This window comes from Panthera uncia (assembly GCF_023721935.1).
Source record: "Panthera uncia isolate 11264 chromosome B2 unlocalized genomic scaffold, Puncia_PCG_1.0 HiC_scaffold_24, whole genome shotgun sequence".
NCBI lineage: Eukaryota > Metazoa > Chordata > Mammalia > Carnivora > Felidae > Panthera > Panthera uncia.
In genome coordinates, this window is record NW_026057580.1 from 92,161,142 (window position 1) to 92,184,450 (window position 23,309).

The window sequence follows — 23,309 nt, forward strand, 5'->3', positions numbered from 1 at the left end:
GAAACCTTTAATGTGAGTATGTATTAAATGAGGGAAATTGTATTGCATAGGATTCCTTTGGTATTTAGATGTTATTGTCAATATTAATCTAGATACTAATCCAGAGATCATGAGAAGTCTTTTTTTCAAATGCTATTTGTATTTACATAGAATAGAAGTTGAAAGAAAATATTGGCTCATTAAGTGGAAATATTTTATAACAGAAAATGAATGTATGAAAAAGTACATTCATATAAAATAGGAAATGCATGGAAAATATTCATTCATGTAAAAGTTCCATTTATGTAAAAATTGGCATATCTATGTCAAGTGAACTATCTCAATAGCGAGTGAAAAAGGATTGCTTCAAGATTGCTTTTGTCTGTAGCACTCTCTTAAAAAAAATTAATCCAACTCTCTTTTGTTAAATGTCTACTATTACCTTGTCTCTTAAATGTTTATTCAGCTGTCTTAGAACAATGCAGGCTGTGGTTGGGATGTTACATTCAGAGACAAAGTTCCGCATTCCGAGAGGACTTTATTCTTTGCCTCCTCTTTAAATTCTAATGTTTTGAGCCATGTTGCTTAAATTAGTTTACCAGTAAAATGGAAAGGAAGAAAGAATGGGTAAACAAAGAGTTCCCCAAGGTGTAATTAATGGTGAACACCGCCTCAAGAAAATATAAGCACAACTTTCAGTGAGATCCTTCAAACATGAGCCATCCCGCTCTCAGAGAGTTTTGATTTCCATATTGTGGAGCACTCCAGAACCCTTCAAGGAAGTTCCACACATTTCTCTTCACTTCTCCGACTTCTTTTGTCCAGCATGGGCTGGTACGTTTCAGCCACTACACAGTAAGCAGTGTGAGGTGCCAGAACTCCAATTTCAACAACTCTGTGAGCTCCTTCATATACCTTTTGTTCCTGTACATAAGGGGAAAAGTGAGATGACAAATGGCTTTCAGTTAGTCACTGATTTGCTCTATTATTAAGAAGTTGTCCACGGTCTCAGTAGTGGTTGGATTATAGGGTTTCTTCCCAGACACATCCTCTTTCTCTAGAGTCCTAGTTCAGAGCCTGATAAAGGGACAGGTCATGGCTGTGTACATGCGACATAAGGGCTGTTGACTGGCTGACTCAATGGCCAGAATCCCTTTTCCAAGAATTTATGCTGTGCAGTGAGGAAAATGGAGGAGACTTGGAGACCACTGTAGACATGCAACATGGCCAGAGACACGGATCGGGGTCCTTTAAGACTCTCTTCTCTATCCGTCCTTCCCTGTCCCTTCGAAGCCCGGCAGCACTTTATTTCCTGTTCCTTCCTGTCCCTAAGATCACTTGTTTATTGGGAGTTTTATTAAGCTCCTCCCTTCCCCCTCCCCTTTTCTATTTGAACCAGTTTGAGTGAGTTTCTGTTCCTTACAACCATAGGAACCTTGTCTTAGATAGACACCAAAAAGGAACATTCAATTAACTATCAAACAAGATAAAGGCACAGATGGTGGATTAAAATACTATAACAAAATTGGCCTAAATATATAATGCTGTGATCCAAAAGCCACTTAAAGAGTGTGTAAAATCCATAAAAATTAGTATTTGTGGTCATCAAAGGGAATTAAATATTGTTAACACCAATCTTGATATATGCACCAATCTTTAGATAGTCACTTTAATTTCTCCAGATTAACTAGGCAGGATGAAGTGGAGACCAGCTGAGCAAAGGCACACACACACACACACACACACACACACACACACATCTGATGGTGATGCCAGTCACAAACTGCTTATCAATGAGGGTGGAAGTGAGAAGGAATTGAAAAAAAAAAAAAAGGTAAAGAAAAGTAAAAGGAATTGAGTGGCAAAAGAATGGACATACTTTAGAGCTAAAATGTTACTTAAATGAACAAAAGAAAAATACCAAACTTACCTATTCACCTGAACTTACCTTTCCTATTGAATTGTTAATTATAAAGACTCGATATACTAGCTCATAGTAATTTTCTATTGATACATTTTTTCCTTTTTGGTCTCTATATGGTAAACCTGGAGCATGAAGAATCACCAACAAAGATCCATTGACTTGAGTTATATTCATGACTGGAGGATCAATTTTCGCTGGAGAAAGAATGGGGAAATTTGACAAATCATTAAAATAATGTAATATTTCACATGGACACATTATACATAATAACAAGTCACTACTAAGTTCAGAGATCTGGCAAAAATCATTATGAAGAGATACTCTGACACCTAAAATATGAATGTCTGAGAATTCTCTTTAAAGATAATTTTTTATTTGCAAAGACTGGTACCTCCTGATTCAGCTTTAAGAGGACATTTATCAATCATTTCCCCAACTCATAGTGATTGTTTTGTAAAATGAGGTGTAAAAAGTTATTTGGGTGGAGATTTCAAATATTTTGTAGGTTCTTAAAGATGCGTAATTTCAAAGCAGCGTTAAAACCATTTGAAGACTTGTTGTTACAAAATTAATTCAACAGGGTTATGTTATGTACTATGGAAGAGCATGGGAAGGATCCAGAGAGAGAATTTTCGGTCCTTGCATTTTGATATGATTAACCAGATCATTATGAACTAGGAAAGAAAATTGGATAAATTAACACTTTAATTTTCTTCAGATTAACTAATGGCAATTCTAGGAAGAATTAATTCTATGATGGATTTGTTGTTGTCTTCCTTTTTGGTATTCGTTACATATTTTCAGTTTGTAAATTCATATCTTCTATAATTCTTGAAAATCAACCATTCTTGATAGATAAGAATGATGATAGCTAGACAGCTAGACAGCTAGACAGACAAGTGCATAAAGAGCTATATATGCTTTTCTTCTGGAATTTCAGTTCAACACCTGTTAGAATTTCTTACTTGATTCTCTATATATCTTAACTTTGGTTTTTCCATCTATTTTCCTCAGCAGAGTATTCTGAATGGCTTTTTCAGACCTGTCTTCCAATCCACCAATTTACTATTTGGCCATGTCTGAAGTGTATCAATGATTTTTTTTTTCATTTTGATGAGCTCTGGGTCTTTTTCAATCTATCTGGTCCTAAAAAATAATATTTTGCCTTTGATTATGCTTTTATTTTCTCTGTTATATCTTTAAACTTATTTATTTTGCTATATGCTTCCACGATTATAAGTACTTGAAGTGCTAGTAAGGTAGATGACTGTTTTTTCCAAACTTGCTTATATTGATCTACTCCCTTGTGTTTTTGTTGTTGAGCACATGTTTAAAGTTGATACTTTCTTTTTTCGCTGCTTTGGTTTGAATTTTTTAATCTAATTTAACTTAATTTTTTTTTAAATCGGGGGACAGTGCGAAATTCCCCACAAACAGAAATTGTGCAGCTGAGTTCCCCTGCTTGAGGAAATTGCAGGTGTCGGAAAGACCTGAGTGCTTTGGATGACCTCTGCCTTGAGAGAACCATGTGATCGTGGTATCTCCTCTGCCATGTAAGTATGAATTTTTAAATTAAAAAAAAATTAATGTCTATTTATTTATTTATTTTGAGAGAGAGAGAGAGAGAGAGAGCACAGCAGGGGAGGGGCAGAGAGAGACACACACACACACAGAATCCGAAGCAGGCTCCAGGCTCTGAGCTGTCAGCACAAGAGCCCAATGTGGGGCTCGAACCCACAAACCATGAGATCATGACCTGAGCCAAAGTTGGACACTCAACCAACTAAGCCACCCAGACATCCCTGAATTTTTAAATTTTAAATAAACTTTCATTAGCCTATAAGATAGGTACTGACAAATAAGTAAATTATATGGCTCAACAAATCTTTACAAATAAACACTCCTGAATAGCCATCATCCAGATTAAGAAACATTACTAGCACCCTAGAAACCTCCTTCATGTTTTCTCCTATTACTTAACCCCAGAAGATAACTACAATTGTACTGATTTCTATGACTGCATATATCAGTTTTTGAAATCATGCAATATACACTTTTTTGTGACTGGTTTCTTTCTCTCTCTATATATATATCTAGATCTAGGTCTATAGAGAGATATAGATATAGATAGATATAGGTATATAGATATATAGTTATATAGATATATAGATATATAGATATAGTAATAGGTATGCATATAGATATAGGTAGATACAGACACAGATACTTAAATTACGGGCTGAATTGTGTCCCCTGCAAATTCATAGGATGAAGTCCTAAGCCCCCTGTACCTCGGAATATGACCCTGTTTGGAGACAGGGACTTGGAAGCGGTTAATTAAAGTACAATGAAGCCATATTGACTTCATGGGTGGTATTGGTGGGCTTTACTCCAATATGACTGGTGTCCTTACAGGAAGACACGGACATGCGTGAGCACAGAGGGATGACCATGTGAGGACACAGAGAGAAAGCCAAGCCAAGGAAGAGAGGCCTTAGCCAAACCTGCTGATACTTTGGTCTTGGACTTCTGGCTGAAGAACTGTGGGAAAACAAATTTTTGTTGTGTCAGCCAGGGAATCTACGGTATTCCGTGACAGCCCTACCAAACTAACGTATATATTATGTAGTATATATATATATATATATATATATTAATCAATATTGTTGCATGTATCAAGAGTTCATTCTTTTGATTGCTATGTAGTATTTTTTTTAAAATGTTGATTCATTTCTGAGTGAGAGAGCATGAACAGGGGAGAGGCAGAGAGAGAGGAAGACAGAGGATCCGAAGCAGGCTCTGTGCTGACAGCAGCAAGCTACTGTGGGGCTCAAACTCACGAACCGCGAGATCATGACCTGAGCTGAAGTCGGACAGTCAACTGACTGAGCCACACAGGGGCCCCTATGTAGTATTTAATTATATGTATATCACAATTTATCTATTCACAGGCTTAGGTTGTTTTATGTAGGTTTAGCTTTTATAGATATTTCCATGCTTCAGGAGACCCACCAATTTATATTCCCTTTAGTGGCATATGAAAGTTCCCATTGTTTACATTCTAACATTTGGCATTATTATTTTTAAAAAAATTAATTTGGGCTATTCTGGGAAGTGTGTTTCATTGTGTTCCTTGTGTTTTTAAGTTGCATTTCCCTGACGACTAATGGAGTTTCACGTGTTTATTGGCCATTTGGATGTCCTCTTCTGAGAACAGCTGTTCCAGTCTTTTGCCCATTTTTTTAAATTGGTTTCCTCGTCTTCTTCTAATTAATTCGTAAGAGTTCTTTGTACATTCTGAGCACAGTTCTTTGTCAAATATAGCACTGTGAATATCTTCTCTCTGAGATTTGTGTTTTCATTATTTTAATGGTACGTTTTGATAAACAGAAGTTCTTAATTTTCGTGTAGTTCAATTTATCAGTTATTTCCTTCATCAGTAGCACTTTTTGGGGATCTGGCTATGCCAAAGCCATGAAAATATTCTCCCATGTTATCTTACAGAATAGGAGGCAGCAAATATTCTCTGTAAAGGGCCAGATAATAAATACCTCAGGCTTTCGGGCCGCATGTGTCTGTTGTAACTGCTCAACTTCGCCATGGCTTGCAGTGCAAAAATAGTCACAGGCAAAATGTAAATGAATGGGTGTGACTATGTTACAATAAAACTTTATTTACAAAATTAGAAGCAGGCAATTTGGCTCACAAGCTGTAGTTGCTAAGTTTTATTGTTTTCATCCAGCCAGACTCGGTTTTGTAAATGGGTGACGTAGGGGAACAAGACTTATTATTTTTCCAACTGATCTAATCTCGTTTAGACCATAGTGATGCCACTGAACTAAACTATGAACATAAATCAAATGATCGTATATGTGGGTTGTGTTGCTTCTCAGCACTGTATTTGGTTTTGTGTCTGCAGGGTATCCCTGTGGCACCATCAACCTGGTACAATCTCAAGATGGTGTTTTCTGAAACTCAAAAGTTCGATATATTCGAATCTCAAGACTTTATGAATTTAGGAAACACCTGACTGCTGACAGAGTGGAGACTAAAACACACACCCTCCTTTGTTTCCTCTCTTTCTCAGAAGGGCTCTCCCAGTCTGTTCTTTTATCTATAGGAGCTCTTCGAGGGTCTAAGATTTTATGAGGGTACTAGTTGTAACTCCCCACCTTGTGTAGACCTACAGCCTTGTCTCCTGCCCCAGGGGTGGGGGCTGTTACCACTTAGGGCCTAGTTCCCAAGTCTGGGAAAATGCCCTCAAGGACAGCAAGCCTTCCCTTTGTTTACCCTCTGGTTTCCCTTCTGGTTCCAGTTACTTTGCTTTGGAGGCCCAGGAGATTTCCTTTATTTTCTTTTATGTTCTTCTGTAGAGTTAAAAAAAAAAGGTTATGTTTTATCCAGACTTTCTAAGCATTTTAGAAGAGGACAGTTTCTACCATCACAAACCCCCACCCTATCCCATTTACTCTGAAACCAAAAGTTGTTAATTCACTTTCCAATTGTCGGAAATTTTGCCTAATTGTTTTGAAGGTGAAGGATTTCCCCCTTTTTTACACTTTAATTTTGTGAAGTGGTTGATATTTAATCCTGTTTGTGATTTCCTTGCTCCAAATTTGAGTGATAAGTTACCGTAGACCCCTTGTCTGTCTCTTGCAAGGTGAGAAGAGTTACTGCTTTTTGTAGGCTAGTTTAATGTATGTTTAATGTTCTCCTGGATAAAAAACATATTTCTAACATTCTTGTCACATATCTAACACCAAGAAAAAAAAACCAAAAAAAAAAAAAAAAATCCAGTCCTCTTTTTAAAATGTGACTCAGAGTTTAGACTTACTTCAATTGGTAGACATTAGTTAAAGATGAATACTGGCAAGGTTAAATACTACTGTGTATTTTCTTTCTCACTAATGTATTTATACATAAACTGATAATCCTTGCCCCTTCTGGCCCAAGCTGTTATTATTGAAGAATTTTCTTTTAATCATATGCATGCAGAACCTGTCCTTTGAATGTATGCGTTCATTATCTTAAATTTTTATTGTTTAATGTGATATTTAACCTTAAATACAGGTGAAGTATATATTTCCAGTGTTGGCCTAGAATTCCAGTGAGCCTGGCTGCAGATATCACAGGAGCTCCTACTGTGTGGTCCATGATGCTGAGCTTTGTAACTGAGTGACCATTCTTGACCCATGCACTGAATTGTGATTTTGTTTCAATGGACAATTTAAGATTACTTTATCTCCCAAGACCAATTCATTCGACTGCTCTCTCCTTGAAGCATTAGCTTCCCGGAGCATTCACAAATATAATGGACTCACTGGTTTCCTCCTACCTTGTACTCAGGCATCCTTTAGATACCTGGACTTATTCAACACTCCTCAATACTTTCTGCCTAGACAATCCTATCAAGGCCCATTGTACTACGTGCAAATGACTCACAAGTTTGTGTCTAATAGAGTCCTGGATCTGTATAGCTATTTCCCTTAGATATCTGAAAAGCATGTTAAACTCAACATATTCAAAACTGACTTATGGTCTCCATTATTCTCCATCCCATCAAACTGGTCTTTTCCCATCGAGTGGCATCCAAAAATATCTCAGTGATTCATCCGGTTATGCAAGCCAGAAGCTTGGAAGTCATCTTTGACATGTACCTTCTTCCTTACTTCTTTATGCAACCCATCTCCAGGCCCTGCCAATTTTTCCTACCGAATGTCCCTTCAATGATAAATTTTCTATAGTCCTTTCCATTATTCTAATTTAAGCCAAATCCTGTCTCTTACAGGCCAGTACAGGAACTCACTAACTCACTTCCCTGTATCCAGTCTCTTCCTTTTCTGATCTGTACTTCCCAAATACAGCCAAATTGATCTTTCCAATACACAAATCTGATCACATCATCCCCTGATTAAAATCACTTTATATCTTTCTGGAGGATGCTATAACTTCGTAATAGAAAATTCTCATTCCTGGTCTATCTCTCCAGTCCCATCTTATTTCACAGCCCCTCTGCCTGCCCCTCATCACCATGCAGCTGTCTTTCAGTCTCTTGTACCTGTCATGCTTCCTCCTGCTAGAGGGCCTTTGCCAATGCTATTCCCTTTGCCTGGACTTGTCCACCTTTTCTTATCTAGTTAACTTCTATTCATCTTTAGATACAAGCTCAAGTGCCATTTCCCCAGACATGCTTTTCCTGACATCCCTGATCATGTCCCTCCTTGACTAGGCTTTCATAGCACCGTGGGTCTGTTTTGTGCCACCTGTCATTGGTATCATTTTATGTTTATTTGTATTATTATCTTATTAAAGTCTGTCTTCCCCGTTGAACAGGAATCTCTATGAAGAAAGAAACTTCTTTGTGTCTTCTGTGCTTGCTATTTTCTCCCCAGGACCTAGTACAATGCCCAGAACGTAGGAAGTGCTTTATAAATACTTGCTGAATGCATGCATAAAGTCATTCAGCCATTACTGAATGATTTTTAAGTCATTCCATTAGAAACTCAGATCTATTCCAAAACTCCACAACTATTTTCAATTCAAGAAAATATGGCTTTAGATAAGACTAAAATCATATTGAGCCTCAAATGCTGCTTTAACTTAAGTTTTTTTTAATGTTGTGTTGTCCCTAGATAGATACCAGGAGTCAGAACCCCTTAACCTAAAGCAACACCCTGTTGTTCAGAAATGGATCTCACATTAAGTCAGTGCATCCAGTTGATTCATTAGGCCTGTATCATAGACTCTAGGAACATGCTGTTCTATTATCCCTAACAACATGCTTTTAAAAACATTTTTTTCAGAAAGCCTCAGGACCTGTGGCAAGAGAGGCAAACAAAGCTGGAGGTAAGGAAACAGGCAAGTGAGCAGGGCTCTTGCTGTCTCTTCAACAAGAGTAGCTCCAGTTTTGACTATGTGATGCCCTGCTTTCTTACTCTTCTTCTTAAGTGGTCTTGGAAGAAGGTTTTTGTTGTTTTTTAGAGGTTTGTTCCTTCCTGGGGCAGTCATACAGAAAGAACACAAAACCTCCTTAATGCAACACTATCTCAATTTAGATAGAATTGAGTCAAAACTTCAGCTCATCTCAGCCAACATCTTTGGCTAATCTTACCAACTAGCCTAACGGATCACACTCAAGAAAGCTTTGTTTGAGAAATAAATTTGAAGTTGACCCCATCTGTAGGTTTGAATATAGTAATAAAACTACTCTGAAAATTCCCCTCAGTGCTGTGTATCAGCCTAGTTGTGCAGTCTCCTTTCCTCCACCAGAGAATTGCTGAAGTGAACTGGGCTTCACTCTCAAGTTATTCCAAGAAATACTGTACTGGAGGCCATGGGTAGTTTACTCAATTGCCATTCTATTCTCTTACTGGTTGAAGATTTGCAAAACTAAAGATGTTTTTTTCTAAATCCAATTCCATCTAGCATTCTGGACATGATCTAATTAGTTTGGATTTAATTGGACATTACACTAGTTAGGTCATTAGGGTGAGATTTGGAAGCAAAGATTCTACCAGTTTTATGATAAATCTTTCATCCTTTCCCAGAGGGTAATTGTGAATTGAAGAAAGGTAAGTATGTATAGACTCTGGCCAGTAATGGGACCCTGGTTCTCAGTTGATGATAATTTCTGGGGACTCAGAATACCTCTTATAAGTGCATTCTTATAGAGGTCAGGCAATGAAAGTAAATTTAATAAGATGTACACCACAACTGACAGAATTCATTTCCATTCTGGTTCCCTGATCTGTGGCATGGAAGTTATGATGGGATGAAAGGCCAAGTGGAAGCCAATGGAATTTCTCTTTTGAACAAAATTTGTCCATCAAAAACACCTTGAAAAATGCCGGGGCAGTGAAATGTGTCACTTCCCCCACTTAAGTCATTTATTTGAATTGTACCCTCCTCTCCCCAAACCATGGATCTTAAATAATTAAAGGGATAATTGTACATGTACTCAGGTGATGACCACGGTGTAATTGCTATTCAGTTACAGTGTCTCTGTTCTGGAGCCAATCAATAGAGCTATTGTTTGGGGAATTTTTTTCCTCCTTTTGTCCAATAATTAGAAAGCATCAGAACAATTTCTTTTCACTTGGCTTTCATTGTCATCTGGATCTTTATCACATAGAGTCTACAGAGTCTTTGATATTTTTACCACGGGATATCATGACACTGATTGAACTTGGTATGCCTAGAGTTCTAGGCACTATAGATGCTTGAGTAAGAAACATGTTATAGAAACATGTTGGAGTAAGAAACATGTTGGAGCTATATTTCCTCTGGGGTTTGTTGAGACATTTCCTCTCAAGTGAAAGACAAGCTATTTCACTTTGCATCCCCTACTGCTAAGAAAGGTCCACTGGGTTTGTTGGGCCTCTATGCATTTTGTAGGAAACACATACCGTATTTAGATGTGCTACCCATTTGCAAAGTAACCCATAAGATTTTCAGCTTTGAGAAGGACCCAGACTAAATGACAGACTTCTCAACTAGTTCATGTTGCAAACAAGCTACTCTACCACTTGTCTTTTATGATCCAGAAAATCCAACAATCTTCAAAGTATCTGTGACAGATCAGGATGCTATTTAGAGACTGTGGCAGTTCTAAGTCCCTGGATGTTTTGGAACAAAGTCATACCCACTTTAGGAAACAACTATGTTTCTTTTGAAAAAAGCTCCAGATTTCCTTGTTCCTGAACCCTGATAGAAAATGAATGCTTGAATCAAGGGATATCAAGGAGCCATGTGGTCTGAGTTTCCTATCATAAACTGGATGTCCTCTGATACAGAAACTCATAAAATGCACAAAAACATGCCAACACTAAGTGGAAACAGATTATAGGAGTCTAGCCTCTAGCAGGTCTTAACATCAAATTAATTCACAAAAGTAGGTGGTTTATCCTCTCAGCACAACTATACATACTGTCTTATCACTTCTTCCTCCTTTATAGTTATGGCATCTTGAGGAGTCCCCTATGACTGGTTAAGAAGAAAAAAAAGAAGCCTGTTTCCCAGAAGGTTCTGCATGACATGATGGCACTGGCCAGAAGTGGACTGCTACAACATTATATACACTCAGTTGGTGGCAGGAGGTCTGGGTAAGAGGTATGTGGAGGGACCCTGAAGCAAATATTTCTGTGTCCATGTGAATGCAAAGCAAAATACACCTACCAAAAGGAAGCTTTCAAAACTAGGTGGATATGAAATTGCAAGGGACCCAGAATAGCCAAAACAATCTTGAAAAAAGAAGAACAAAGTAGGAGGGCTCACGCTTTTCAACTGCAAAGTTTGTTCCCAAGCAACAGTAATTAAGGCAGTGTGGTACTGGCACAAGGATAGATGTATAGATCATTGGAATCAAAGTGAGAACTTAAAAATAAACCCACAGGTCTATGATTAACTTTTTTTCACCAAGAGCACCAAGATCATTTGGAGGGAAAAGAATAGTCTTTTCAACAAATGACACTAGAACAACTGGATAGCCATTTATAAAGGAAGGAAGGTGGACCTTTACCTCACACCATATATAAAAATGAACTCGATGGAAAAAGATCAAAATGTAAGAGCTAAATCTATAAAACTCTTTTAAAAACTTCAGATAAACCTCCACAGCCTTAGATTTGGCAAGAGATTGGTAGATATTGCACCAAGAGCACAAGCAACAGGGAAAAAATAGATTGACCTCATAAAAATTTAAAAAATTTGTGTTTCAAATCACTCCACCAAGAAAGTGGAAAGACAAACCATAGAATGGGAGAAAATATTTGAAAATCATATATCTGACTAAGGACTAGTATCCATAATATATTAAGAGCTCTTACAACTCAATAATAAAAAGACAAATAATCTAATTTAACAATGAGCAAAGGAGCTAAATAGCTAATTCTCCAAGAGACGTTTGCAAACAGCCAATATGCACATGAAGAGATACTCAACACCATTAATCATCAGGGCAATGCAAATCAAAACCACACGAGATACGACTTCATACCCACTAAGACAGCTATAATCAAAAGGTTAGGTAAGTGTTGCTAAGGACGTGAAGAAATCATAACCCTCATACACCGCTGATGGGAATGTAAAATGGTGCAGCTGCTTTGGAAAACAGTCTGGCAGTTCCTCAAAGGATTAAACCAAAGTCACTATGAGATCTAGGGATTCTACTCCTACGTATATACCTACAAGAAATAAAATCATTTGTTTACACACAAACTTGTATACGAGTGTTCATAGAAACACTATCATAGCCAAAATGGAAAAACAATTCAGATGTCTATCAGCTGAGCAAACTGTGACATATTCATATACTAGAACATTATTCAGCCACAAAAAGAAGTGAAGTGCTGATACACGCTACAACACGAATGAACCTTAAAAACATTATGCTGGGTGAAAGTGGCCTGCCATGAAAGACCACATATTATATGATTCCACTCACGTGAATTGTCCAGAACTGAGAACTCTATAGATATAGAAAGTAGATTAGTCATTGCCTTGGCCTAAGGGACTGGAGAAATGAGAGAATAGGATGGCGATAGCCGAAGAGTGGGGCATTTCTTTCTGAGGTGATGAAAATGTTCTAAAATGGACTATAGGTGATGGTTGTAATGTCTGTGAATATACTAAAAACCGCTGAATTGTACACATGATATAGGGAACGTAAGGGGTGCCAATTATATCTCAATAAAGTTGTTTTAAAAACTCCAGGTGGAGGCAGTGAAAACTTATTTCCCCAGTGTCTCATACTTGCTCCATAGGCTCATGAGCAAAATGGTTGTGTGAAAGGAATGGAGACTTTATATAGATTCAAAAATATGGACTTCCCTTTTCAAAGCTGGATTGACACCACTGAATAGAAGAGGACCAGTGCTGAACCCCTAGTATAGTTCACTTTATATAGTAGATATATATATATATATATATATATATATATATATATTTCATCCCTTCCAACAGGGAGGGGAAAAGAGACAGGGGAATAGACACTTTTCTGATTATAGATTTGTCTTCTCTGCGTCAACGCTTTTATCAGCAGCCCCCCTGACCACCCACCATGAATGTAATGGATGCCTTATTCATGAGCATAGTACCTGACGAGACGTTGTTTATGACGGAAGAACTAAGTCAATGTGGAAGAGGTGAAGTTACTCTCATACCCACAGGAGTATTTGACCTCCTGATATATCCCATCACTTAGAAACCCCTGGTTTTATGGGAAGGTGAAGTGGCTAATTGAAAACTCAGTTTGAGAGCACCTTGTGAAGTTGAACATGAACTGGTATATGCTCTAATCTTGTGACCAATATATGGTGCTATTTCTTCCGTAGACAGCACTCACCAGTCTAGGATATAAGAAGTGGAAATGGGAGGGGCAGTTCTTGCTGTTAAACATGATGAGCAACTCATGAAATGGCTTGTTTCCAAGCCATTCTAATCACACTTGATTAGAACAACAATGGTTTCAAAAAATTGGAAATTGAGACCGCCTCCTGACTCTTTGGAGTTCTTTATGCCATTTAAGCACCATGGAGAAAATGAGATCCTGTGTTGTCTAGGGCAATTGGTTCTGACTCTCCAGGGGAAGCAGAGTTGCTATATACACGACAGGGTCAGGTAGAAGTCTGCTTAGTGTCCCCCTGGGATGCCTCTTAGAACTCCTACTTTCAGTGATAAAAATTAATGTAAAATTATGTTCAACTAATATGGTAAAGATTAAAAAGACTTAAACTCCTCAAGAGTGAAGAGCTGAGGTGCTACCTGGAAAGAAAGCAAATGTTGAGTTAATAATGAGAGAAGTTATAAATATTAACTAGAGCTACATGACTAGTCGCAGTTTTAAGGACTGTTGTAGATATCCATATTTTCTTTCTTGTTTTGTTATGCATGTTTTTGTACATGTAAATTAAGTGCTTTCCTTTTACTCTTTCCCTTTTGTTCACTATTTTATATAAGGTCGGTTGGTCATGGTTTCTTATAACTTATATTTTAGATTATATTATTCTAGGACTATGACTGAGAAAAAGAGTATATGTCATTGAGGAATGGATACAAGAACAAGCTTTTGGTCTTCCCTTTGGGGAGATGACTAAAAGTCTTAATTTCGTCAACAGAGAATCCTTCTGAAGAGTATTTTCAAGAACTTATTCCCCATGCTCAGAAAAGGACTAGACTTCTTTCTTAGTGCCTAAAACTTTTTTGTCCTAGCAGGTAACAATTGGGTAGCAGGCTAGACTGTGAGCTCTGCAGTCAGATGCCATAGAATGTGAATCCTGACTTGGGTTGTACAGGCCATGAGACCTGGCCACCTACTGGAGCCTCTGTGCCTTGGTTTTGTGGGCTATAAAATAAAGATAGTAAAAGCCATCTTTGGGGGTTGTTCTGAGAATTAGATCAAATGAGATGATGGTGTAGACCTCAGTAAAAGTCATCTTCTAGGGTTGTTCTGAGAAATAGGTCAAATGAGATGATGGTGTAGACCTCAGCAAAGCACAGGGCCTGCTCTATGGGGTTCCTTGGGGTCAGGAAGAGCAAATGTAAAGGAACTCCATGGAACTCACTTTCCCACCAGGGAGTGAAGCGCTGCGTCATGGTCCAGCCTGAGCGGATCCCAGCTGAGATGGTCCTCACCCTTCCATAGTAAGGTTCCTGTATATCTGATGTTTCATTGGTAAGGTCACAAAAGGATTCGAGAATACCCCAACAGTCCTCTTTATTTTTCCATTGTCTCTGTCCATACCTATAGAAGGAAAAGACAAAGATCTGAGGTTTTTTTTTTTTCTTCCCATTGAAGGAGTCATCCATTTTTTTCAGTCTATGAATGTTTTAAATGGGTTGAGATTTGTCCTCCAACATCAGCACCCCTGTGAAAGCTTATGGCTACTCTCATCAAGCATCTTTTACAAATATTTTATTCTTATTAATCCAAGTGTTATCTTGCTGAAAGAAAAACTCCACACAGACACCTTCTGTATCCCTAGCAAAGGGGTTTCGGGGTTTTTAATACTTAGTGAAGTTATTCTTCTAGTATATGAACCAACTTCCACTTTTGAGTACTAGCTTCCCACATCCTTAATGCTTCTGAGGTTTCAACCCTGTGGTTTTCTTCACTTCTCAGCAGCCTGCTGTTGAGTAACGTGGCCGATTCTGAGAAGTCGCTACCACTTTTTATCTCAGGTGTTGCTTACCCAACACATCTGGTCGCTATTTTTGTTGAAAATGGGGCAGGGGTTAATAGTGAGGAAATCCTGTAATTAGGAACTAGGTGTGAAGGAGGGGAGCCCATGATAGAAAGGTCTGAGTCAAAGAAACAGGTTGACTCAGCCCAAGACTATGGGACGATGTAACAGCAACAGGGAAGATTAAAGCTTCCCTTCCTTTTCTGTCACAAATCAGAAAAGACACAGGAAGACGATGGTGGAAACAGAGTGGAAATTAGAAGCTGGGTGAAAGTCTTCCCAAAACGTTTGCTTTGAAGACTTGAAATCTAGCTTTCTGGCCATATAATGAGGAATACTTCTGGCCTCTATACTCTGTAAACTATATAATGGCAACAGTGGCATTTTATCAAAGGACACCATTAGAGCAAAACCAGTGACATCAATTGAATACAGTTTGATGTCTTTTAATTGTTACTTATTGTTGAGACATTGTCTTTGCTAGCTACATTTAGTTGTTGTGGTTGGCTTCTCTTCTAACGTGGTAGCTCATTTTTTGTCCTATCCCAAATGGGACGTATATTAACAGTAGACCCACATGGATGGAATAGTACCATGAGCTTTCACCAAGTGAAAGATCTCAAAAATATAAATCTGCATTGTGCTCTTGAAAATACGATATAGAGAGGAATGGATCCAGGCATTCTGGATCTCATACAAGTTTGGGAGTATTCATTAAGAAAAAAAAAATTACAAATATAAAATTCTCCCATGGGATCTTAAAGTTTAATCTTCACTAGTTTCATGGTAAAACAACTTCTAATCCAATTTTAACACTGGACCATAAACAGGCCCTATTTATACCGCCTAAGGGGGAAGTATACAAAAAATCCCTATATTCTATATGCTGGAGTATCTCCAAGTAAGCACAAATCTGTTTTTAGCATGGAACAGTTTTTATTGGAAAGATGCATAAATTTTACAGCTGCTACACAAAATATGTTGAGAAAAGCAGCAGTATTTAGAGACTGAGAAACTTCTGGAAATAGTTCTTACGAGGTTAGCAAGAGGTTAATTAATGGGAAGATCTGACCTCAAGCCTACCCCCATGCTCGAGAGACATGGAATAAAAATGATGGAATAAAAAGTGCGATGTTGGTCCACAGCTACATCTGATGTTCTGAATTTCTAAGAAAAAACTCATGGGAGCAAAAGTGCAATATCTCCTGTCTCAGTATCTCTCATCCAGCATCTTAAATTGTGAAAGAGAAGGAGGAGGCTCAGAAAACCCCAACAAGTGTATGAGTGGGAAAACCCGCCACTTGCAAATCAGGAGCTTGTGTGTCCAAGGCCTGGATCCAGGGAAGGAATTGATTGTATCTGATGTTTTTTTTTTTTTGTTTTATTTTTTTTTAAACTTTATTTATTTTTGAGAGAGAGAGAGAGAGAGAGAGAGAGACAGCGTGTGAGCAGGGGAAGAGCAGAGAGAGAGAGGGAGACACAGAATCCGAAGCAGGCTCCAGGCTCCGAGCTGTCAGCACAGAGCCCGACACGGGGCTGGAACTCGCCATCTGCGAGATCATGACCTGAGCCGAAGCCAGCTGACCTGAGCCACCCAGGCGCCCCTATTGTGTCTGAGTTTTGATAACGATCCACCAGAAACATCCTGAAGAGCCCAGAGAGGAGCATGCAGCAGCACGCTCTGGTTTGTGTTCGTGCTTACAGGAGCCATTCGTTTCTGAAAAGAATTTTCTAAGTTTTCAAAAATGGCTTTTCAATTACAAAATATATTGTGTACACTCATGTCCATGTGTCCCACAGCTTGTTCACCAATTATCAATAGCATCAAGTTAGTTGAGTGCCTACTATGGGCTAAACAATGTGCGTCCAACGTTCACTAGAGAAATATGTACCCGAGAGGCCACTATGTGCCGGGCTCCGTCGTGAAGCCAAAGGCTCGGCCTGTAAGATCTCGGCGCTGGGTCTCCGAGGGATGAAGCGTCTCCCCAACAGACTCACATCATCATGCATTTTGTGTCCCCAAGGAGACGCGGCCCTCCTGTCCCCACCTCTGCTTCTCAACCTCTCTGAAACTGAGAAAAAGATCCTAACGCTCCACTGCATTCTCGAACATGAAATTCTAGTGACCATCTCCATCAGCTGGAGGAAACGCTGATTACTTACATTTTATACTGTACGAAATAGATACTGCTGTTGCTGGTACAAGCCCTCCCAGGCTGCCAGTGCAAAATGTTGTGGAAATTTCGAGACTGAAAATGTACTCGCTGAGGCATCAGGGATTCATGGGCTGACTGGGTTTCTGGAATAAAAAGAGAAGGAAAAACATTGAACACGGATGCAGGCACGATTGTTATTAGCACTACTTTTCAGTGTAATACCGGCCTCAGGATCTCCTAAAATAGTTGCTGTAAGTGCAGATGGTGGAGGTGAAACCTAGAAGCCGACATTTTGGATCTTGAATGTGACGATTTTTATGCACACTAAAGTTTCAGAAAAACTGTGTTCCTGACTACACAAACGTAAGGGATATCCTCCCACCCCATTCCCAAGCTCCAGAGGAAGTAAATGGCAGCGAAGAAAATATTGTCCTCAGGTCCTTCCATGATGGCAAAGGAATATAATGACCAAGATGAAAAGCGCCACTCCAAGGCCACTCCCCCACCTTCCTTATTATTGTATTGTATTGTATTGTATTGTATTGTATTGTATTGTATTTTTTAAATATCATTTATTGCCAAATTGGCTACCATACAATGTGTAAAGTGTGCTCTTGGTTTTTGGGGCAGATTCCCATGGTTCATCACTTACATACAACACCTAGTGCTCATCCCAACAAGTGCCCTCCTCAATGCCCATCACCCATTTTCCCCTCTCCCCCACACTCCCATCCACCCTCAGTTTGTTCTCTGTATTTAAGAGTCTCTTATGGTTTGCCTCCCTCTCTCTACATTTGTAACTATTTTTTCCCCTTCCCTTCTCCCATGGGAACCAAACCTTCCCCCTTCTGTTAAGTTTCTCAAGATCCACATATGAGTGAAAACATATGGTACCTGTCTTTGTCTGACTGACTTATTTCACTTAGCAGAATACTCTTCAGTTCCATCCATGCTGCTGAAAATGGCATGATTTCATTCTTTCTCATTGCCAAGTAGTATTCCATTGTATACATAAACCACATCTTCTTTATCCATTCATCAGTTGATGGACATTTGGGCTCTTTCCATAATTTGGCTATTGTTGAAAGTGCTGCTAGAAACATTGGGATACATGTGCCCCTATGAATCAGTACTCCTGCATCCTTGGGATAAATTCCCAGTAGTGCTATTGCTGGGTTGTAAGATAGTTCTATTTTCAATTTTCTGAGGAACCTCCACACTGTTTTCCAGAGCAGGTACACCAGTTTGCATTCCCACCAGCAGTGCAAGGGGTTCCCGTTTCTCCACATCCTTTCCAGCATCTGTTTTTTCCAGAGTTGTTAATTTTAGCCACTCTGACCCGTGTGAGATAGTATCTCAGTGTGGTTTGATTTGTATTTCCCCGATGAGGAGTGACGTTGAGCATCTTTTCATGTGTCTGTTTGGTCATCTGGATGTCTTCTTTGGAAAAGTGTCTAATCATGTCTTCTGCCCATTTCTTCACTGGATTATTTGTTTTTCAGGTGTTGAGTTTGGTAAGTTCTTTATAGATTTTGGATACTAACACTTTATCCGATACGTCATTTGCAGATACCTTTTCTCATTCTGTCGGTTGCCTTTTAGTTTTGCTGATTATTTCCTTCACCGTGCAGAAACTTTTTATCTTGATGAGATCCCAAAATCTCATTTTTGCCTTTAATTCCCTTGACTTCTGAGATATGTCGAGCAAAAAATTACTGTGGCTGAGGTCAAAGAGGTTGTTGCCTGCTTTCTCCTCTAGGGTTTTGATAGTTTCCTGTTTCACATTTAGGCTTTTCATCCATTTTGAGTTTATTTTTGTGTATGGTGTAAGAAAGTGGCCCAGTTTCATTCTTCTGCATGTTGCTGTCCAGTTCTCCCAGCACCATTTGCTAAAAAGACTGTGTTTTTTTCCCCCACTGAATACTCTTTCCTGCTTTGTCAAAGATTAATTGTCCATACATTTGTGGGTACAATTCTGAGTTCTCTATTCTATTCCATTGGTCTACGTGTCTGTTTTTGTGCCAATACCATACTGTCTTGATTATTACAGCTTTGTAGTAGAGGTTAAAGTCTGGGATTCTGATGCCTCCTGTTTTGGTTTTCTTTTTCAATATTACTTTGGCTATTTGGGGTCTTTTGTGGTTCCATACAAATCTTCTAGCTTTGAGAAGAATGCCGGTGCAATTTTGATTGGGATTGCATTGAATATGTAGATTGCTTTGGGTAGTATTGACATTTTAACAATATTTATTCTCCCAATCCATGAGCATGGAATGTGTTTCCATTTCTTTGTGTCTTCTTCAATTTCCTTCACAAATTTTCTATAGTTTTCGGCATACAGATCTTTTACATCTTTGGTTAGGCTTATTCCTAGGTATTTTATGATTCTTGGTGCAATTGTAAATGGGATCGATTTCTTGATTTCTCTTTCTGTTGCTTCATTATTGGTGTATAGAAATGCAATTGATTTCTGTACATGGATTTTGTACCCTGTGACTTTGCTGAATTCATGTATCAGTTCCAACAACCTTTTGGTGGAATCTTTCGGGTTTTCCATGTAGAGTATCATGTTGTCTGCGAAAAGTGAAAGTTTGACTTCTTCTTTGTCAACTTTGATGCTTATTTCCTTTTGTTGCCTGATTGCTGATGCTAGAACTTCCAACACTATGTTAAACAACAGTGGTGAGACTGGACATCCCTGTCGTGTTCCTGATCTTAAGGGGAAAGCTCTCAGTTTTTCCCCATTGAGGATGATATCAGCTGTGGGCTTTTCATCTATGGCTTTTATGCTGTTTAAGTGTGTTCCTTTTATCCTGACTTTCTTGAGGGTTTTTTTTAAGGAATCACCCACCTTCCTGGGAGCCATTATGTTATGGCTACACTGAGACAAAATCTGGCCTGGGACCATTTTTGACCCTAGGAACTCAGCCCAGAACTCGGTTTCCCCTTCCTCAGGTTCTTTCTCAGTCTCTGGGTCTTGCCTCATTGGCCTCTAACCTCTACCAGGTGACCTGGCTTTATTTCAGATAGATGAGCCTTTGCCGCCCCAGTCCTAAATGGCTGCACTTATCAGTTTGCATCTTGGCTCCAAGAACCCAAGCATAATTGCTGAGATGAACCTGTCCATGCTATCAAGGGAGACTGCCCAAGACCCTGTTGTGTTCTGAAAAGAGTCTTGGCAATAATTGTGGCAGGAGAGGGGATAATTGTGTATTGGCGTGGCTTGTGCTTTCCTCCACAACTGATTGAATGAGTGACCCAATCTCACCTGCATTCAGTCCTATGGAAGCAAGGGATCTTGACAAAATTTTGTTCTAGAGTCTGCAGGAAACTAGAATATGTCACTAAAATATGCCTCTTTGACATAAAAAATATTGTGAGCTGAAGGCAATTAAGAAGCAGCAAACACAGGAAAACTCTCTCCCTTGTCTGCCTAAAGGCAAGATACAAATTCTCTTTTTACTGGAGATGGACTTATCAGCCCAGAACGGCACCACGGGAGTCTGCAAACAAACCTTCTTCCATTAATTTCCTCCCATATATTTCCCTTACCACAGTCTGCCACCCTTGGAAGCCTACAACTGCTTTCCTGTGTCCTGTCATGTCCCTGCAAAGGTATTGTTCTTCGTCAAAGATGCTAGATAAGTTGAAATGCTATTGAGTTACTCTTTGCTTATGTTCCTCCCTCATGATGGGCGCTGCACGTGTTAATAAACAATTTGTTTTTCTCTTGTTAATCTGTCTTTTCATTAAGGAGTCCCAGCTCAAAGCCTAAGATGGGCAGACTTGAAGTTTTGCCTCCCAACAAGTGCAAATTTCCTGATCAGGGATAGGAAGTCCAGCAGAAGGAGAGGACGTCGGGAAATATATCCTGCTCTTTTCCCTGGGTCCATCTTCCACCCCTCACCCCTCCAGGGCGGCCTCCTGACTCCTGCTTCCCCCTGCTTTGTGTGGTCCCGCCCGAGGGTCCCTGCACTGGCCCTTGCTCTCCCCACATGCGTCATTTCTTTACCTCCTTCAAGTGTTTGCTTAAAAATCACTGAGATGTCAGAACATACTTCTGAGCCCTGAGCCCTTGATCTCAGCTCTGAACATTTAAGATTTGTTACAGTCTAATAAAGGAGGCTATTTCCTTACGTATTTGTTTTTACCAACCAAATACTGCTATTTGGTTTGTTTGCTTTTATTTTTCTTTTTTGGAACTCCTCCAGTGCATCAAATGCTGGTGTGTTCATGGTAAGAGTCTACGGCCAGCGTTGATTTTTCTCATGGGCATCACTACCGGATCAATCCTGTATAGCACATAAGCATTCCAGAAGTCTCAGGACACGATGCACACAATTTCCTAGAGGCTGCGCCTAGGGCTGATCTGCCACCCCGAGGAGTGTCGGCTCAATGCCCTTTATGTCCTCCGTCTCTGGATCTCTTTTCTCACTTTTATACCACCACCTCCGCCACCACCAACAATAATAGCAAATCTCAGTGCCGGGCACCGAGCGCTTGTACCTGCATTAACTCACGTAACCTGCCCAGCTCTTCTCTGAGAGAGGTACTCTTGCGGTCTGCCTCTTCCAGACAAAATCGGTGAGGCTGATTTTTGTACCCAAGCATCTGGCTGCAGGGCCTGCCTGTCACCCACCACAGACACCAAAAGCAGAGCCTCCCTCAGGAGAGAGAAGTTAATGGTGGGGGAAGAAAAAAACACTGCACTGAGAGCCTGAGGATATTCTTTCTCCTCCTCTTTCCCTCCTCCTCCTTCTGGCTGGCATTCACTGATCACTGGACATGTATGAACATCAAACGTTTATCAGGCACCGTGCTGGAAGCTTTATGTCTCATTTCGTATTCACAACCACCTAATAAGGTAGGCATTTTTAATACATGTTACAGATGGGGAAGCTGAGGCTTAAAGACTTTGTGGATCTTGCCCAAAGTTACAGGCCTGGTAACATGTAGAGCCAGAATCATTTTGGTAGTGCTTGAATTCCTGCCATATTTGGCTAAACCAGCCCTTGCTATTGCCTCAGACCAAAGGTACACTGTACTCAAATCCACACCTTTCTGAAAGAAGACGGATTGAATTGTTTTTATGTTACCAGCCACTGAGTATAGTCTTAGAACAGTTACTTGAACCATTTACAGTGGGAGGTACCTGTTGGGGGGGGGGGGGGGGGGGGGCGGTTTAATGGCTTTGATCAGAGGCGTCTTGGGGTAAGATGTTCTCTGCTCTTGAAAAGTCCTCTCTGAAAACCAACAGCACATTCTTACACGTGGCTTATGGTCTCTATTCTGTGCCAGGCACTGTTCTAAGCACTCAGTATATATTAACTAATTTATTCCTCCCAGTGACTTACAACCCCCTTTCTACAGATGAGGAAGTTGAGGCACAAGGGGGCCAAGTCAATTGCCCCAGGTTTTCTAGATGGTAAACGACAGAGCTGGGATCCAGACTCCGGCAGTCTGGCTTAAGGGGCTGCTCATAATCACCATGCCATAGTGTCCCTTGAAGGCAAAGGAAGCGCTAAGGAGACAGAGAGGTGGGTGTCCCTATGTCCTGGGTGAAGTTTCTTGAATGCCTCCTCTTTGGTAGCTACTTATTAAGGCCGCATGGCGTTAGTCAGGCTGCAGACAGAAGTTGACCCCCTGTCTGTTCTGATCATTTCACGACAGAAGAAAGCTGACATTTTTACAAAGCCCAGAGAAGCACCAGTGCCGTTTCTAACAGTCCCTTGAGCAGACTCGGAAGACAAAGCCGTGAACAATTAAAAAGAAATGAAGCACTTACCCACTACACCAGTCAGGAGGAAACTGATGAGGAAGCCTAGAAAGCAATATTTAGGCGTCATGGTTGCAATGTGACCGGTCAGACAACCAGTGCTGCCCTCAATGAGAGCACAGCTCTGGACACAAGAGGAAACTGTAGAATCCTCATGCCGGACATCCCCTCGTGGGTTTAAGCGGTTCCTTGAAGGAACTACAATTTCATTTTTTAAATACATTATATTATGTATTATTTTAGGGTTCTTATAAAAGAATAAAAAACCACCAAAAGATATGTGCGCTAAGTCACTT

At 39.7% G+C, this 23,309-nt stretch overlaps 1 protein-coding gene and 1 pseudogene across 1 annotated transcript; both read right to left on the reverse strand.

The window, feature by feature from the left end:
* Window positions 1–23,309, reverse strand: IL22RA2 (interleukin 22 receptor subunit alpha 2). The gene is made up of 5 exons (XM_049654435.1): window positions 23,023–23,309; window positions 17,245–17,380; window positions 14,464–14,642; window positions 1,928–2,097; window positions 1–903 (listed from the first exon to the last, which is right to left on the reverse strand). The coding sequence occupies exons 1-5, from the start codon at window positions 23,234–23,236 to the stop codon at window positions 754–756; spliced, it is 849 nt and encodes a 282-aa protein (XP_049510392.1). The 5' UTR covers window positions 23,237–23,309; the 3' UTR covers window positions 1–753.
* Window positions 3,311–3,464, reverse strand: LOC125939218 (uncharacterized; annotated as a pseudogene).

Bases quoted from the DNA above. Each gene is read 5' to 3' on its own strand.
- IL22RA2 (XM_049654435.1), bottom strand. From the start codon at position 23,236: ATGTATTTAAAAAATGAAATTGTAGTTCCTTCAAGGAACCGCTTAAAC. The intron at 14,643-17,244 runs GTAAGTAATCAG...TTCCTTCTATAG, and splicing joins TATTTCGTACAGTATAAAAT to GTATGGACAGAGACAATGGA. The intron at 2,098-14,463 runs GTGAGTTCCATG...TTCTTTCTCCAG, and splicing joins CTTCACTCCCTGGTGGGAAA to CGAAAATTGATCCTCCAGTC.